The sequence below is a fragment of the Panicum hallii genome, chromosome 8 (assembly GCF_002211085.1).
Source record: "Panicum hallii strain FIL2 chromosome 8, PHallii_v3.1, whole genome shotgun sequence".
NCBI lineage: Eukaryota > Viridiplantae > Streptophyta > Magnoliopsida > Poales > Poaceae > Panicum > Panicum hallii.
The window spans coordinates 10283663-10300729 of record NC_038049.1 but is presented as its reverse complement, the minus strand read 5'-3'; the positions used below and the strand labels follow the sequence as shown (position 1 = coordinate 10300729).

The following is a 17067-nucleotide window of genomic DNA, read 5'->3' as shown; positions in this document are numbered from 1 at the left end:
TCTTTGCGCATATCTGTACTCTGTCTGTGATCTAAAAGGAAATTTTACCGTTTCAAAGAAAAACGTTCCTATGGACTACTGTATATCCTTTTCCTCCACACGCAACGATAGCACTTATCAGCACCTAAAAGTATCTCCAAGAGGCTCTCCTTTTAACGCTCTAAAAAATTCCTCTCGATATTAAGTTGCCTAGTTCAACGGACTCTCCATTTTCCATTCTCCAAATTCCAACCGCTCCTTCAACTCTCCCCCTCCACACACATTGACGGATGGGTCCCATGCGTCATCCCCTTCCTTTTCCGTTCTTTATCCTCCCCGGCCTCCCCTCTCTGCCTTGGCCTCTGTGCTCATGTCGCCGCTGCTCTTCCTCGCCGGCAAAGAGGCGCAACGTGGCCGCATCCATGGCAAGCGTGGGAGGGGAGCTGCTATTGGTGGGAAAGGAATGGACACGAGAGGGCGGGACTCGCGATGGCGAGGAGGAGCGGCTTGGCATCTTTGCCGTGCGATGCCGAGGGAATACCGAGTGCGATGGTGTCGGCATCTTTACCGTGCGATGCCGAGGGAATACCGAGTGCATGGTGTGGGGAGCACGATATCAAAGCTGTTGGATGATAATTTTACCGGTCTTTTTTTTTACTATCTGATCCGGGACACAGAAGCCGTTGGAGATGCTAAGTACGCGCGTAATTCTCGCGAATGGTTTTGTGTTTCACTGACGTCGGCCCCACGAGTCAGCGACGGAGTGGTGGGTAAGGCAGCGATTTTCCTAGGCCCCGTTTAGATGCATTGCAAATATTATAATTTTTACACTCTCTCTCCATCACATCAATTTTGAGACACATGCATGGAGCAGTAAATGTATGTAAAAAAAATAACTAATTGCACAGTTTAATTGTACATCACGAGACGAATCTTTTAAGCCTAGTTAGACCATGATTAGATAAAATTTATCAAATACAAAAAAAAAACGCTACAGTAGCAAAAAGTTCCAAATGTTATACAAACTTGCGATCTAAACGAGGCCCTAGTGGGCATTCGCAAAAGATGGGGAAGCCCAGGGGCCAGAACCAGAAGCCACGCGACTCGGGCCCACACCCCGCTCCCAGAAGCGCCCCGCGCCCGAAATGTCGCCGCCGCGGCGCCTCGCCGTGCTCTGCTCCCACCTCCGGCCCGACGGCCCGGCGCCGTCCGCCGGGGAACAGTCGGAGGCGGCGGTGGCGTCGGCCGTCTCGACGTCCACGTGCGCCAGCGGGGGAGGCGCGGCGACCGGGGGCGATGGCGGTGGGGACGGGGACTCGGCGGGCTGCGTGTTCTGCCGCATCATAAGCGGCGAGGCGCCGGCGTATAAGGTGCGTTCGGGCGCCAGCTCTGTTTCTTGATCCTCTCGATTTGGGTTTGCCTGATGGCAGTAGCTCCGCGTGCTGTGGGCTGTGGCGAGCTCGAGGGGTACGCCGCCGCCGAGTGGATAAGTGAACAGTGCGTGCCTGCGTGGCAATCCTAGCTCTAGCTCCAAAGTAGGGTTCTGGGTGATAATTGCTAAAATACTCTGCTCTATTTCAGAAATATTGAAAGGGAAGTCAACGCTCCGGTCCATGATTTTGGAATCAGTACAATAGTGCCTGCCTTTTCTTGATGATATTTGAGTAACTGTACTAGTAATTCTTTTTACCGTCTGTCATTTGTAACAGAAAGTGGCCATAATTTTTTCTTGAACTAGCATCTGCCCTCTAAGGATTATCTCTCCACAGAGACCTTTTGACAGCTGACCGCTTGATGCTACATAAGTTACTTTGATAACTTCTACAACAATGTGTACTTTGTCATTCAGGGTCCTTCAAATTTGTGGGGAAATGTTGTGCATTGTCCTTCCAGTTTTTTGTGGACCTACGACATGAAGTCCTCTGATTTTCTTGTTCATTAGATCTTACAAATTTCTAGATAGCATCCATTCATGCATGTACATTGGCATCACTATTTTCATCCACTCATGCATGTGGACAATGGTTTAATGGAATTTCGATTTCTCTTGGCACTAAAGGTGTGTATTTTGGGACTAGATTTACTTGAAGTGGAAGGTGAACTAAATATTCAAATTTTTTAGGCTGCGCCCTGTTGACGTATTTTGGCATGGTTTGTTGAGATGCATCATGTTAGCTGGTTGCATTGATCATCAGGTTCATTTCATTAGAATAAAGTAGCTGATAATGGATGTTGATATCAAGACATTTTAGGGTCTGTTGGACTAATTCTCATTCTTTTTTTTAAAAAACTGAAAGTGAAATCAACAAATCGATAGCAATGGAAGAAGGACGTAAAAGTATGTGGGAAAAATAATGTGGTTAGGTCTAGTGTCTATGGCCTTATTTGGGTTGTTGAAAATACCCTGTTTTGGGGTATAGGATGTTCTTTTGGAGGGGATTGCTAGCTCTAGAAACTTAAAATATCTGCTTTTGCTTTCCACTACTTGAGAAATGAGTAAGGTATATATGGATTGTGTTTGTTTTTCCTTTTTCAAATGCTCATCTGTGATTCGTCTTTACATAAAGTTGGTTTGAAGGAGAGAGGATGTAGCTTTCATTCCTGTAAAAATAGATGGACTACATGAACAAATTAATTTTTTAACAATAAGGAACTGTTGACATGTAGTATTGGTGGAGCACTGATGGAATCAATTCGCATTTAGTAGATGAAACTGTGCCATATTTTAGCCTGCCTTATCAATAACACCTGTTCCATTTTTATGGGGATATTTCTTTTGATCAGAATTGTTATGTCCTGTTTGCAGGTCTACGAAGATGATGTATGCCTCTGCATATTGGATTCTCATCCATTGGCTCCTGGGTATATTTCTTGTAACTCTTTTGCCTGTGTTTCCATTCATTGCATTTTAATGTGTTATTGTGTTGTACATTTCCATATTAAAGTGTCCATACTTGATGGTCTGTTTAAATCTCCTGGCGTTGTTATTAACAATCGTAGGAATATGCAATTGTGATTGATGCCTTCATTTTAACCGGAACAGAATCTGTGTCATGCTAATTCGTTTCGTGTACAATTTGTGTTAGTATTAATTTTGTTGTCATATAACTAGATACCAGGATACATTTGTTATTCATTGAAGCCATTTGATTTTGCAGTGTTGTACATGAAAATCATTTTGACTGGAAAAAACTCGTGTAATATTAATTCATTTCATGTTTAGGATTTATGTTATTGGTTGCCATATAAATATATACCGAGATACATTAATTGTTCATTTACATCATTTGCTTTTTGTTGTACTTTAAAACAATAACACTGTTTGAAATTTACTTGCATTTTGACTTGGTGAAATTTAAGGCTTCATTAAAAAATGTTAGATTTACAATAGGCCCTAATTGGAAGAGGCAGATTATCCTAGGAATTTTTACCAAACTAAATCCTAAGAATCTTATATCCTGATTTCTCCTTCTCAAATGGGCTCTAGACAATGTTGGTACACTTTAGAGGTTTATATCGTCATGTCATTTTATTCAATGTTTGGGGTTTTCTTATAATTTTTAGAACTCTTTTCTACCATAGGAGGAATATGGCTGCTATATTCTGACACTTTGCTAACCTGTACAAGCCTGAATGGCTTGAGTATGAACTCTCTTCAGGTCGTAAAATGCTTAACTTTTCTAACTCATTTTTAGTTATTCGGAGATATATCCCTTTATCTTCGTAGATTTAAATTGTTAATATATTACTGCATGTAAGTAGAGAAAACTGAGCATTTACTGAGAAATGTATAGATTTGCTTCTCCAAAAAGGTATGAACCCAGTGATGAAAGCTCCCTTACCATTGCTGTATTTGCAAAGAGACTGATTGAAATCCCACCAGGTCAGCCTTTCATAGATTTTCCTCCCCAGTTTAGAAAATTTTGTGTTGGAGACTTGCTTGTCATGCAAAGCATACTTTTGAGATATGATCAAACACATCTGCATGCCTGACACAGTTGGGTAGTTGTTTGGTTGTAATCAAGGTACTTATTAGCGCAACACATCCTTGGTGGACTCTACTCTTTCAGCCCTAATTAATTGTCAAGTAGAATGAACAACATATTACCTTGTCAAGGTTGGCAGCTGGAATCAAAGATCGGAGGATGTGGCAGTGGGTGATTGGAGGTCGCAAACACGTAACCGAGATGTCCGGGTCATCGCGGAGAAAGACACGGGATATAGATTCATCTGGGTTCTAACTGCTTGCCTTCATTGATAAAATAGTTTACAATGTATGTAGTCCTCTCAAGAGTATCTAATTACTTCTAACTAACTCAAAACTCTGTCTCTATTTCAACTCAATCTTAACCGAACTGAACTCTGACTAACATGAACTAACTTGGTGAAGAAGTTCTAGCCTCTGCTCCAGATAGCGCACAACGTCGTCGGTAGGTCTGCCCTAGCATGACATAGCTGCTCAGATTGTTAGGCTTTAATTTAATTTCACTAACAGATACTCACCTTGGTTGGCTTGTCCAGTAAAAATAAAACTGGTTGCATATCTTCATCAGTGTTGGTGTTTCTGTTGGACCAAGGATAAAGGCCCCCACCCCTCCCACTATAACACCTGGGTTTTATGGTCGGGTTGGCTAGGTGGGGCGTTCTAACTTGGTACCAGAGCCGAGGTCCTGGGTTCGATCCCTCCCGGCCACGCATTTCCGCTGCGCAATTTCCCCTGCGTCTCTCGTGTGCTGAGACCTGCTGCGGGCTACGCCGGGCTCGCACGCCGTAGGGGGAATGTTGGACCAAGGATAAAGGCCCCCACCCCTCCCACTATAACACCTGGGTTTTATGGTCGGGTTGGCTAGGTGGGGCGTTCTAACTGTTTCGATCAATGGCTAGTAATTTGCGCCGCGCTTCTCGGTGGCTCGATGGCTAACAATCGAAGGCGAGGATTTAGACTGATTCGGGCAAAAGCCCTACATCTAGTATGGGGTGGCTCACTTCGTGTTCCTCAGGTTCGAATGTAGGGTGCTTACAACGGGGCGCTTGCAAGCGGTGTGTGTGTGTGCTGTATGATCGCGTCATCCTTCCTAGAGAAGGCCCAGCTCCATCTTATATACGTGGCGGGCTGGGCTACATTGCGTGAGAGCGGGGGTGCTCTTAACCCTGGGGTCGGCTGCCCTACACGTGTCCTACCGGGGCCCGCGTCCGTTCGTGCTCCGCCGTCTGCCGAATTCACGTCCCGTTCGTCCGGTTCGCGGCGCCGCCTGACACGCCCTTGGTCACGTACTCCATCCCGCTGTCAGGGGATGGCGCCATTCTCCTCGTGTCCCTTCCCCCCGATGCGTCGGGGGCGGGCCTCTTGCCGAGTTGGCAGGCTCCCTCCTTCTCGCTGGTCGGGAGGTTGGGTGCCTAGGTTCAGCGGCCACCGGGTTCGTGGTAGGTCCCGCTATTGGCGGTCTTACCTTCCCTATGCCTGGCCGCGGAGGGGACCCGGCACGATCCGTCGCATCGTGCTGACGGAGTGGTGGTGCGACCGGCACGCCAGCCGGTCGCGACGTCATGATGGCCTGTAAGACCCGAGATCTCCTGCCGATCCTCTGGTCCGTAGGCGGCGCCCCTACCCTGGTTGTTGGGGGAGGGATACGTGCACGTCTTATCATATCTTGGGGAGTTAATGCCCTGCCGCGCCTTCCCTAGGAAGCCATGCGCTCGGGCTCCCTGCCGAGGCCGGTCTGTCCTCCCGGCCCTCGCTTCGGCGCAAGGGGTTAGGAGTGCTCCACGTGGCCCGTGCCCGGCTGCTCCCGAGCTTGGGCGCTGCTTTGATGGGATAAGTCTTTGTACTGTTGGTCTTTGTGGTCCTCAGCATGATGGTCTTGCTGCCCCAACTAGGACAGCATCTTAGACTAACCTTTTAGGACAACATCTAGGACAACATCTTAGACTAGCTTTTAGTACAGCATCTAGAACAGCATCTTAGACTAAGCATCACTAGCTCTTGGACTAACATCTTGGCATATGCTTGGCTGTCTTGGCCAGCTATAAATATGTATCTCCAACCTCTCAGGTTGGCATTGCATTGTGTGAGAAGTAAACTAGAAAATTGCCCCAACTCCTAGTGTCATCCTCTCGATGAGAGTAAGAGTTTCGATACTATACTAACAATTGGTATCAGAGCCATTCTATCCTGTACCTTAAACATCTCGTGCTCATCTCCTTCCCACGCCTCCCTTAGTCCTCCGCCGGAAGCAGGAACACTGGCTGTCCCTGCTCACCCCTCTTACCCTGTGCAGACGGACAACAGCTCGTCTGAGGCAGCCTCCGCCCCACGCAGCAGCCCCCCACTAGCGCGCCATGTCCGAAGGACGGTCTTAGCGCTCGGTCGCCTCGAGCGTGCGGCACCGGCAGGAGGCTGAGCTCGCCGCGACAGAGGAACGCGAGCCTGTGGCAGCAGAAACCACTGCGACGGCGGCAAGGGCATCAAGGCTGGCGGCCGCGAAACTGGCAGCAGCAAGGGCGGAAGTGGAAGCAGCAGCGGCGGCGGATGCAGCGCGTGCGGCGGCAGTGGAGCTCAAGGCTCTACGCGGCAGTAGCATCATCAGCTCTGGCTCTACCGACGACGGCACCGACGTGGAACTCAAGCAGGCGAGGGAAGCAGCGGGAGAGCGGGTGGCGCAGTGGGCAGCCGCGCACCCCCACGGGCGCGGTGGCGGCAGCCCAGATGGGCGTGGACGAGCCGGCGGCACTTCTGGCAGGGACGCGCGTGGCGGCCGCGCTCCTGGCGGCGGCGGTCGGGTCGACGGAGATCGCGGATCTTGCAGGCGGCGCGGCTCTCCCTCCTCGGACCGGCGCCATGGTCACCACAGGATCCAGGCTGCTGTCAGGGACATTGGCCTCGGCGGTGGGTGGCCTACCCTCACCAAGACCAACTATGTCGAGTGGGCCGAGGTGATGAGGGTAAGGCTCTAGGTGCGGCACATGTGGGAGGCAGTTCGGTACGGCGACGTCGACTACGACGAGGAGAGAGCTGTTGAAAACCTCTTTTGCTGCGTCCCCGAGAAGTACAAGCAGATCACCTCTTTTGCTGCGTCCCCAAGAAGTACAAGCAGATCGCTCGCTCGCTCGAGTCTCTGCTGGACCTCTCCACGATGTCGATCGAGGAGGCAATAGGTCGCCTCAAGGTCGTTGATAGCGATGAGCCGCAGCCTCTCTTGGGGCCTATCACCATTGGCGGGAAGCTCCATCTCACTCGGGAACAGTGGGAGGCCTGCCAGGGTGACGGGAGGAGGGCTCCCCCCTCCTCGCCAGGCGGCCGCAGGCATGGCAAGCCGCGCAAGGCGCGCGGAGGCGGCCAGGCCGTGGTGCGAGGACATGCCCAGGGTGGCACCGCCGGCGCGTACAAGCCGGCACGAGACGACGCCTGCCACATCTGCGGCACGGTTGGCCATTGGGCCAGGGACTATCGACAGCCACGACGCGGCCAGGCCCACATCGCACAGGTGGCGGAGGAGGAGCCAGCTCTGCTCTTGGCACACGCAAGCATTGAGCTACCTCCAGCGGCATCAGCCGCAGCGGCTCTCCACCTTGACGAGCTGAGGGCACACGCCTTTCTCGGCGACGCCTCCAACAACGACAAGACGGACGGGTGGTGCCTCGACACCGGCACCACCCATCACATTATCGGACGGCGGGAGTTCTTCACCGAGCTTGACTCCAGCGTCCGAGGTTCCATCAAGTTTGGGGATGCCTTTGGCGTAGAGATCAAGGGCGTCGGCTCCGTCATCTTCACCGCCGAGTCTGGTGAGCACAGGCTGCTCACCGGAGTCTACTACATCCCCGCGTTAAGGAACTCTATCATCAGCTTGGGATAGCTGGATGAGAACGATTTGCGCGTGGAGATCAAGGATGGAATCCTGAGGATTTGGGATCGCCATCGTCGCCTTCTTGCCAAGGTAACCAGAGGCGCAAATCGACTCTACGTCCTTAATGTGCAGGTGGCACAGCCCCTCTGCCTCGCTGCTCGTCAGGACGACGAGGTGTGGCAGTGGCACAAGCGCTTTGGGCACCTTCACTTCAAGGCCCTGAAGCGGCTCAGTGCCAAGGAGAGATGGTGCGAGGCCTGCCATGCCTCGACCACGTGGAGCAGTTCTGCGACGTCTGCGTGTTGACGAAGCAAAGGCGACTCCCCTTTCCCCAGCAGACGAGCTTCCGAGCCAAGGAGCGGCTCGAGCTCGTGCAAGGGGACTTGTGTGGCTCGGTTACACCGGCCACACCGGGAGGACGACGTTACTTCCTGCTGCTCGTCGACGACCTCTCCCGCTACATGTGGGTGATGGTCCTCGGCAGCAAGGGAGAAGCTGCGGACGCCATCAGTCGCGCGCAGGCTGCTGCGGAGGTGGAGTGCGGCTGCAAGCTGCGCACCGACAATGGCGGCGAATTCACGGCGGCTGAATTCGCGTCGTACTGTGCTGATGAGGGCATTTAGCGCCACTACTCCGCGCTGTACAGCCCGCAGTAGAACGGCGTCGTCAAGCGGCGCAACCAGACGGTTGTGGGGATGGCTCGGGCCCTCCTCAAGCAGAGGGGGATGCCGGCTGTTTTCTGGGGAGAGGCGGTGGTGACGGCTGTCTATATCCTCAACCGCTCACCTACCAAGGCTCTCAACGGCAGGACGTTGTATGAGGCTTGGCATGGGCGCAAGCCGGCGGTCTCCCACCTGCGGGTCTTCGGCTGCCTCGCGTTCGCCAAGGAGCTTGGCCACGTCGGCAAGCTCGACGACAGGAGCACTCCGGGGGTGTTCATCGGCTACGTGGAGGGCTCGAAGGCCTACCGCATTCTCGACCCGGTGACACAGCGTGTGCTCACGGCGCGCGACTTAGTGTTCAACGAAGGGCGAGGATGGGCATGGGACAAGGCGGCGGAAGACGGCTCGACTCCGACGTACAACGACTTCACTATCGAGTACGTTCACTTCGAGGGAGCTGGGGGAGTAGGCAGCTCCTCTTCACCGAGCGTGCCTACCCCAGTCCCTGAGCCTCCACCGATCCTGACGCTCGCTACTCCTGCAGCGCCACGCTCTCCAGCCACGACTCCGGCTGCGACTAGCTCTTCGCCGACACCACTACCGCCGGTGACCCCACGCACTCCAGCACCACTAGCCACCCCTCCGGGCACGACTACTCCAACACCAGCTCGTGTCGAGCATAGCCTGGTGGAGTTCGCTACTCCGCTCTCTCATGACAAGGAGCGCATCGACGTGTACCACGACGGCGAGCCGTTGCGGTATCGTACGATGGAGGACCTTATCGGCGACCAGTCGGTGCCGGAACTGGTACCTCGCAATCTGGAGGCGCCGTTGCACCTCGCATGCGATGACGGTGAGCCTCGGTCTTTCGCAGAAGCCAAGAGACACGTGGCATCACGTGCCGCGATGCAGTTGGAGATGGACGCGGTTGAGAAGAACCGCACCTGGGAGCTTGCTGACCTCCCTTGTGGTCACCGCGCGATTACCCTTAAGTGGGTGTTCAAGCTGAAGAGGGATGACGCCGGCGCCATCGTCAAGCACAAGGCTCGATTGGTGGCACGCGGTTTCGTGCAGCGGGGGGGGGGGGATCGACTTTGACGATGCCTTTGCCCCTGTGGCACGGATGGAGTCCGTGCGACTCCTCCTTGCGCTGGCTGCCCAGGAAGGCTGGCGAGTTGATCACATGGACATCAAGTCGGTGTTTCTTAACGGCGATTTGAAGGAGGAGGTCTACGTGCACCAGCCGCCGGGGTTTGCGATCCCAGTCAAGGAGGGCAAAGTGCTATGGCTGCGCAAGGCCCTCTATGGCTTGCAGCAGGCACCGAGGGCGTGGAATGCCAAGTTGGATTCCACGCTCAAAGCGATGGGCTTCGAGCAAAGCCCGCACGAGGCAGCCATCTACCGGCGGGGCAATGGAGGAAACGCCCTGCTAGTGGGTGTCTATGTCGACGACTTGGTGATCACCGGTACCAAGGATGCGGAGGTGGCGGCGTTCAAGGAAGAGATGAAGGCCACCTTCCAGATGAGTGACCTGGGACCTCTCCTTCTACCTGGGGATCGAGGTGCACCAGGACGACTCCGGGATCACGCTTCGACAGACCGCCTACGCCAAGCGCGTCGTTGAGCTGGCTGGGCTCACCGACTGCAACCCATCTCTCACTCCGATGGAGGAGAGGCTGAAGCTGAGCCGCGACAGCACGACGGAGGAGGTGGACGCTACGCAATACCGGCGTCTTGTGGGGAGCCTTCACTACCTCGCCCACACACGGCCGGACATGACATTCTCCGTCGGCTATGTTAGTCCGTTCATGCAGCGACCAACGACGGAGCACCAGCAGGCTGTGAAGAGGATATCCGCTACGTTGCGGGGACTCTCGACCATGGTCTCTACTACCCGAGGTGTCCTGGGGAGGCACACTTCGTTGGGTACAGCGACAGCGACCACGCCGGCGACATCGACACCAGCAAGAGCACGAGCGGGACCCTCTTCTTCCTCGGCAAGTGCCTCGTTAGCTGGCAATCTGTCAAGCAGCAGCTGGTGGCTCTGTCCAGCTGCGAGGCCGAGTACATAGCGGCCTCCACCGCTTCAACTCAGGCGCTCTGGCTCGCTCGACTGCTTGGTGATCTTCTCAGCAGAGACACTGGAGTGTTGGAGCTCAGGGTGGACAGCAAGTCCGCTCTGGCCCTGGCAAAGAACCCCGTTTTCCATGAACGGAGCAAGCACATCCGGGTGAGGTACCACTTCATCCGAGGTTGCATGGAGGAAGGGAGCATCAAGGCAAGCTACATCAACACCAAGGACGAGCTTGCAGACTTGCTCACCAAGCCCCTTGGGAGGATTAAGTTCCTTGAGCTTTGTTCCCGCACCGGGATGGTCCAACTTTCCCACAAGACGACGCACAAGACTTAGGGGGAGAATGATGGGATAAGTCTTTGTACTGTTGGTCTTTGTGGTCCTCGGCATGGTGGTCTTGCTGCCCCAACTAGGACAGCATCTTAGACTAAGTTTTTAGGACAGCATCTTAGACTAACTTTTAGGACAGCATCTAGAACAACATCTTAGACTAAGCATCACTAGCTCTTAGACTAGCATCTTGGCAGATGCTTGGCTGCTTTAGCCAGCTATAAATATGTATCCCCAACCCCTCAAGTTGGCATTGCATTGTGTGAGAAGTAAACCAGAAAATTGCCCCAACTCCTAGTGTCATCCTCTCGATGAGAGTAAGAGTTTCGATACTAACAACTGGTATCAGAGCTATTCTATCCTGTACCTTAAACATCTCGTGCTCATCTCCTTCCCACGCCTCCCTTAGTCCTCAGCCGGGAGCAGGAACACTGGCTGTCCCTGCTCACCCCTCTTCCCCTGCGCAGACGGGCAGCAGCGTGTCTGAGGCAGCCTCCGCCCCACGCAGCAGCCCCCCACTAGCGCGCCATGTCCGAAGGATAGTCTCAGAGCTTGGTCGCCTTGAGCGCGCGGCACCGGCAGGAGGCCGAGCTCGCCGTGGCAGAGGAACGCGAGCGAGTGGCGGCAGAAACCGCTGCGACGTTGGCAAGGGCATCATGGCTGGCGGCGGTGAAACTGGCAGCAGCAAGGGCGGAAGTGGAAGCAGCGGCGGCGGCGAAACCGCTGCGACCGCTGCTAGGCCTGCTCCGGCCGCATTCAATGCTTTACCGGGCCGGGCCGCTTGACGGCGTCCGGCTAACCCTTGCTTAGGCCCTTGAGGGCCGTACTTTGTGGTACATGTTGCCTGTGACCCCGTCAATCAGTTTCCTCAATAAAATACCACCAAAAGTCTCTTCACTTATTGAATATAAAATCTAAAGGTTGTGTCCTATTGTCCTTTGCTATTGCTGTTCAGGCTGTTTGGCAAAGAAAAGGCAAAACCATCTATTATGAGTGGATGGAAATACCCCCATGGCACACCATGGTTAAATTAATCCCTGTTGCTTTTTTTCCTACGTTGACAAGTTCTTCACCTCCAATTCTAGCCTTTTGTTTTGCAATCCAGATGGCTGCATATTGTTCTTTGCATATTGTTTGGAATAAGTCTACTTAACCCCCTCATCTATAAAACCATGTATTCTACACCCCAAACTATCCAAAACCGTCTAAATAACCCCCTAGGGTGGTTTTAGAGGTGGTTTTGCTGACGTGGCATTACATGTAGACAATGATGTGGCAAAGACATCTTTTAAAATCTACTTCACCCCCTAAACGATCGATTTTCGTCTACATAATCCCCTCAACTATATAGTTGGATATTTAGCCACTCAGAAGTTTTCACTGTTGTCTTAGTCATCTCTTGCTAAGGTTTTTTTTTTCCTATTTCGCTAATGTAGACCGCTACAAGGAGAATGACCCTTCTTCACTTCTAAAAGACCCTTCTTTTTCACTGTTGTCTTAGTCATCTCTTGCTAAGGTTTTTTTTTTTTCCTATTTCGCTAATGTAGACCGCTACAAGGAGAATGACCCTTCTTCACTTCTAAAAGACCCTTCTTCACTTCTAAAACAGGTCATTCTCCTTGTAGCGGTCTACATTAGCGAAATAGGAAAAAAAAACTTAGCAAGAGATGACTAAGACAATACTGAAAACTTCTGAGTGGCTAAATATCCAACTATATAGTTGAGGGGATTATGTAGACGAAAATCGATCGTTTAGGGGGTGAAGTAGATTTTAAAAGATGTCTTTGCCACGTCATTGTCTACATGTAATGCCACGTCAGCAAAACCACCTGTAAAACCACCCTAGGGGGTTATTTAGACGGTTTTGGATAGTTTGGGGTGTAGAATACCCGGTTTTATAGGTGAGGAGATTAACTAGACAAGTATCAATAGATCAGGGGGTAAAGTAGACTTATTCCATATTGTTTCGAAAACGCTTGGTTATTGACTGCTCCATGGTTTATTTTATCAGCAATGTCTCACCTATGCACTTGGTTCACCCATAACAAGCCTTCGTTATCACTTAGCATCTTTCACGGCCTTCATTACAAATCTTGGTGCCAACTTCTATCGCATCCTTGTGTAGACTATATTTAGTAGATTAGTATTGTAGAAATTCGGTGAGGAAATTGAGGGATTAATGAGGCATTTTTAGGGATCTGAAGCTTGTACAGTTACTCGTACTCTTGGGGAACATGGTGCTACTCAAAACAGTGAGTCTAGGGGGTATGATGTGGACACATGATGGTGGATCCATGGAAAAATGGTTAAGTAGTATATTCCATTGTTGTGCAAGTATGCGATATTTTGATGGTATTGAGATGAAGCATGACCTTTTAGTGGTGCTTTGATGAAGTGAGGAACTTTAAACCATAAAAAGCATACTTCTCCCAAATAAAAAATTGGCTGATCTTTTTGACAGTGCATTTTGGCTTTTGCTTCATGCTACTTCTTGCCATTCACCCCTGCAGGCATTCCTTAATCATTCCAAAACACCATTTTCCATCCCTTGAAGCAACTCCACCGCCCGTAAGTTTTGGTTAACCTAATACATGACACATTACATCTAACAAATTTGTCATACATTCCCTTTATATTTTGATCCAAACATACAGAACTGTGGCCATACTTAGAATATCCTCCTAATTGGTCTGAAATCATCTTATCTTTGGCCCAGGTGGTTGCAGCCATGTGTTCCAAAGTGCCATTTCTTAGCAATGCAATTATGAAGGCTACTGAATGTGGTAGGTAGACTTCACTACTAACTTTTGTTTTGGTATCCTTATTTATTTCATCTGTTTTTAGTATAAGTAGTGCCATGTTTGTTGATAGTTGATTATGTGATACTGTTGTGATACTTCATGTATCCTGTATTCTCCATTTTGACCGAAGAAGTGCAATATACTTAAACAGAATGTTATATTTGTGCACTGTTTATATATTTTCTTTTTGAGATGGAGTGCATTATTTACATACAGAGTTATGCAGCAGTTCTGTTAGCGACCCATCTCTAGTACATAATTAATCTCACCATATTTGTTTATTTGAGCTCTATTGCATCATATAATGTTGTACTGATAAGCAGTTCTACATTCGGGTAGTCCAGACAGCGCACATTCCTTGACAAAAGAGGTGAATTGATCTACCACCATTTGAATAACCTAATTTTGATGCTTAATAATTTAGATGGCTTCTGTAGGCAATTACTATTAAGGAAGGGGAAAAAAAAAAGAAATGGCAACTTCATCTGTTTCATATTTATTAGCTGCATCCTCTATTGGAATTAAGATGTAAAAGTTTCAAACCAAAAACACATGAATGATTGGGTAATTCTGGCATCCCTAGTAAGCTCATTTACTTCAAGTTTGTAGTTCTCTTGATGAGACATTGAAACTCCACTGAACTCTGAGGTCCACTAAACTCTATCTGAATATTTTTTAGTTTCTTTCAGTTGTAGCCTGAGATAGATATTAAAATCTTGTGTCAGGTAAAGATGTAAATACATGTCAACTTGAATAAATGTAAATAAAGCTATTATGAAATAACTGTTTTCTTGATTCTGTTGGTTTTACCTGTAGCCTACCCTAATTTGCTTGAGACTAGAATGCTTTGTGGTGGTGTTGGTGGTGGTTGTTGCAATTGTTTCTTTTGCTTCTTGCTGGAAGCTTGCTCAAACTCCATGCATTTCAGCAGACTTGGCATCTAGTTACTTGCAATTGGTAGCTCCAGAGCCCTTGAAAATTTTCCTTAACACAATACTATTAGCCCTTTTTCTTTAGTGGATAAAATTATATCCTTTTGTGGTCTGCTGCTCGTGAAACTTGCATATATGATATATCTGTCTTTATGCCATCTTGCATATATGATATAACTGTCTTTATGCCCTTCAAATTATTAGCTGGTTTAGCTTTGCAGATTATATGGGTGGCACAGGGTATTTTAACATCACTATGTTTTCCTAATTGTGAAGAAACAAGTAAAATGCACCAGCTGTCACATCACTATGTTTTCCTATAATTGTGAAGAAACAAGTAAAATTCACCAGCGGTCCTTAAACATGTATTTTGGTGTCATCTAGGTCCTTAAACTCCTAAAGTGCACATCTAGGTCCCTAAACTTGCTAAGTGTGTTATTTGAGGTCCAATGCAGCTTGAGATATACCCATGCTCAGCCATGTGTTTAGATTTACTGAAGATATTATGTATACTACATGTTAAGGTGCTTTGTTTGTGTGGCATGTAGCCAAATTTGTTCTAATTAGGGTGTTTTGGACCTTGGCGCGCTTAATAAGTTTAGGGAGTTAAATATGCATTTTAAGAGTTTAGGGACCTAGATGACACCATAAGACAAGTTTAAGGACCGCTAGTGTATTTTACTCTTTAGTTTCTTTATACAGTTATTGCTCTTCAGTAATTTATTTCGCGATGTGCTTTTCTACTACGTTCATCTGTTGCACGAAACAACCAACCACAAGCCAACTTGGATCTTTATTGATGAAGTATATCAACAAACGTATTACTTGTACTTTTTGTTTACTATGAAAGCAGTTTTGCAATAAACCATCTGCTCTTGATTTCTTACTCATATATTTCTATTATCCCTTTTGTTATATTTGTCTGATGTTAGCTACTACTTGTATTTTGTTATCTTGGAACACAGATTCATTCAACTTGGTAGTCAATAATGGAGCAGCTGCGGGACAAGTAATTTTTCATGTGAGTACTATATTCAAATTGAGAGTTGGTAGTATTGCAACTGGTAAGCTGCATCAGGAAGTTTGTAGCTTTTTTGTTTAAGTCGAAGTGGTAGCCAAGCATATGAACCTTCAAAAAGAAATTCAGACACAAACAGTATAATTACTTTGCATAACATCTGGTCATGTTTTGCTGTTACTAATGCAGACGCATTTCCACATCATTCCACGTAGATCTGGTGATAAGTTATGGCCTACTGAGGTAACGGTAATTTTTCTTGTTTTGCATTTCTGTATTTTCATCTTCATACTACCTTCTTAAATTTTGGTGAACAGTGGGAAGAAACTTGTCTTAACTTGTATGTATACTCACCGTCCTTTTTTTTTTTGAAAAACACAGAGCTTTAGAAGGCGCTCCATCGAGCCAAACGAGACCTCAGGTCTTGTGAGCTGCATCAAGGAACAGCTATGTTCTACGCTTGAAGGCTGCAAGACTGAAGCATCTTCATTGCTCAAGAAACCATGACACAAAGCCGTGGCAGTCCAGTACATATATAATGCAATCCAGACAGCTGCTCCAGCCATATAATGGGATTCACTGCGTGCCCAATGCAATCTGTCTCTAATACTGATTGCATGGTCATTCTGGGATTTGGGGTTGCTCGAAAGTTTGTTGTCTGATTTGTTGTTGGTCTAGTTACAATGGTGTTATTATGCCTGTAAAAAGCCTGAGAAAATAGCGAAGAGTTGTGTCCCAGAGACACGATTGGTAGATGTACAATCATTCTTGCCCTCCTTCCCAGTTCAGCGTTTTACCTTACCGTGAATTGTTGCCTTGCACTGCACCCGTGCGCCTATTTGACCTGTGAAAGAACTGTATGGAAGAAGTTGAAGTCATAAAACAGTTGAGATCAGAACTGCAATGCGAGACGATGAATTCTAATTCAGCAAGTCCAGAATGGGTAATTATGCGGAATGAATTTTGTGTGTACTAGGTTTTATAGTTTAGATCAAAACCTGCTCAAATTATATGTGTATTAGTTTTTTCTCTGTCTTTAGCCAACTTTATTGAAAAAGAAATATTGCCACTTTTATTTCTACAAAGTACTAGATGGCTGCAGCCACCACTACTGGTTAGAGCCCTCTTGACAGTTCTAGAAAAGGTAAATTGTAGAATATAAAGCGTAATAAACAATTCGGAATTGGGTTGGGGGGGGGGGGTGCTAACTCCTGGCATGATGCCTTTTTTATTGTGTAAAAAAGCTGTTGCTTTTCCACTACTGGTTAGAGCCCTCTTTAAGTGCATCCACTTGTATGCCGTCTCCTCACATCTTCTCCCTCCATGTTTTGGGTTCCGGCCCGATTCCCTCCCTCCCCACTTCCCCAGCGCGTCGGGCTCCAACTCCCTGCCCAGCGCGCGGGGCTGCAGTCAGAAGATGACGA

The 17067-nt window shown here is 48.8% G+C and overlaps 1 protein-coding gene across 2 annotated transcripts; it reads left to right on the top strand.

The window, feature by feature from the left end:
• The first annotated feature begins 1085 nt into the window (after positions 1-1085).
• Positions 1086-16600, top strand: LOC112902416 (adenylylsulfatase HINT3-like). Of its 2 annotated transcripts, none has more exons than XM_025971483.1 (7): positions 1086-1349; positions 2786-2841; positions 13403-13460; positions 13609-13675; positions 15591-15646; positions 15833-15892; positions 16025-16600. In XM_025971483.1, exons 1-7 carry the CDS (start codon positions 1125-1127, stop codon positions 16148-16150), a joined length of 648 nt encoding a protein of 215 aa, XP_025827268.1. In that variant the 5' UTR covers positions 1086-1124; the 3' UTR covers positions 16151-16600. The 2 variants fall into 2 exon arrangements, with proteins under 2 accessions (XP_025827268.1, XP_025827269.1); XM_025971484.1 differs by having other exon boundaries at positions 1090-1349; positions 15833-15886; positions 16025-16451.
• The last annotated feature ends 467 nt before the right edge of the window (positions 16601-17067 follow it).

Coding starts and splice junctions, on each gene's coding strand:
- LOC112902416 (XM_025971483.1), top strand. CDS start 1,125: ATGTCGCCGCCGCGGCGCCTCGCCGTGCTCTGCTCCCACCTCCGGCCC. Junction 13,461..13,608: donor TTGAAGCAACTCCACCGCCC/GTAAGTTTTGGT, acceptor TCTTTGGCCCAG/GTGGTTGCAGCCATGTGTTC. Junction 15,893..16,024: donor TATGGCCTACTGAGGTAACG/GTAATTTTTCTT, acceptor TGAAAAACACAG/AGCTTTAGAAGGCGCTCCAT.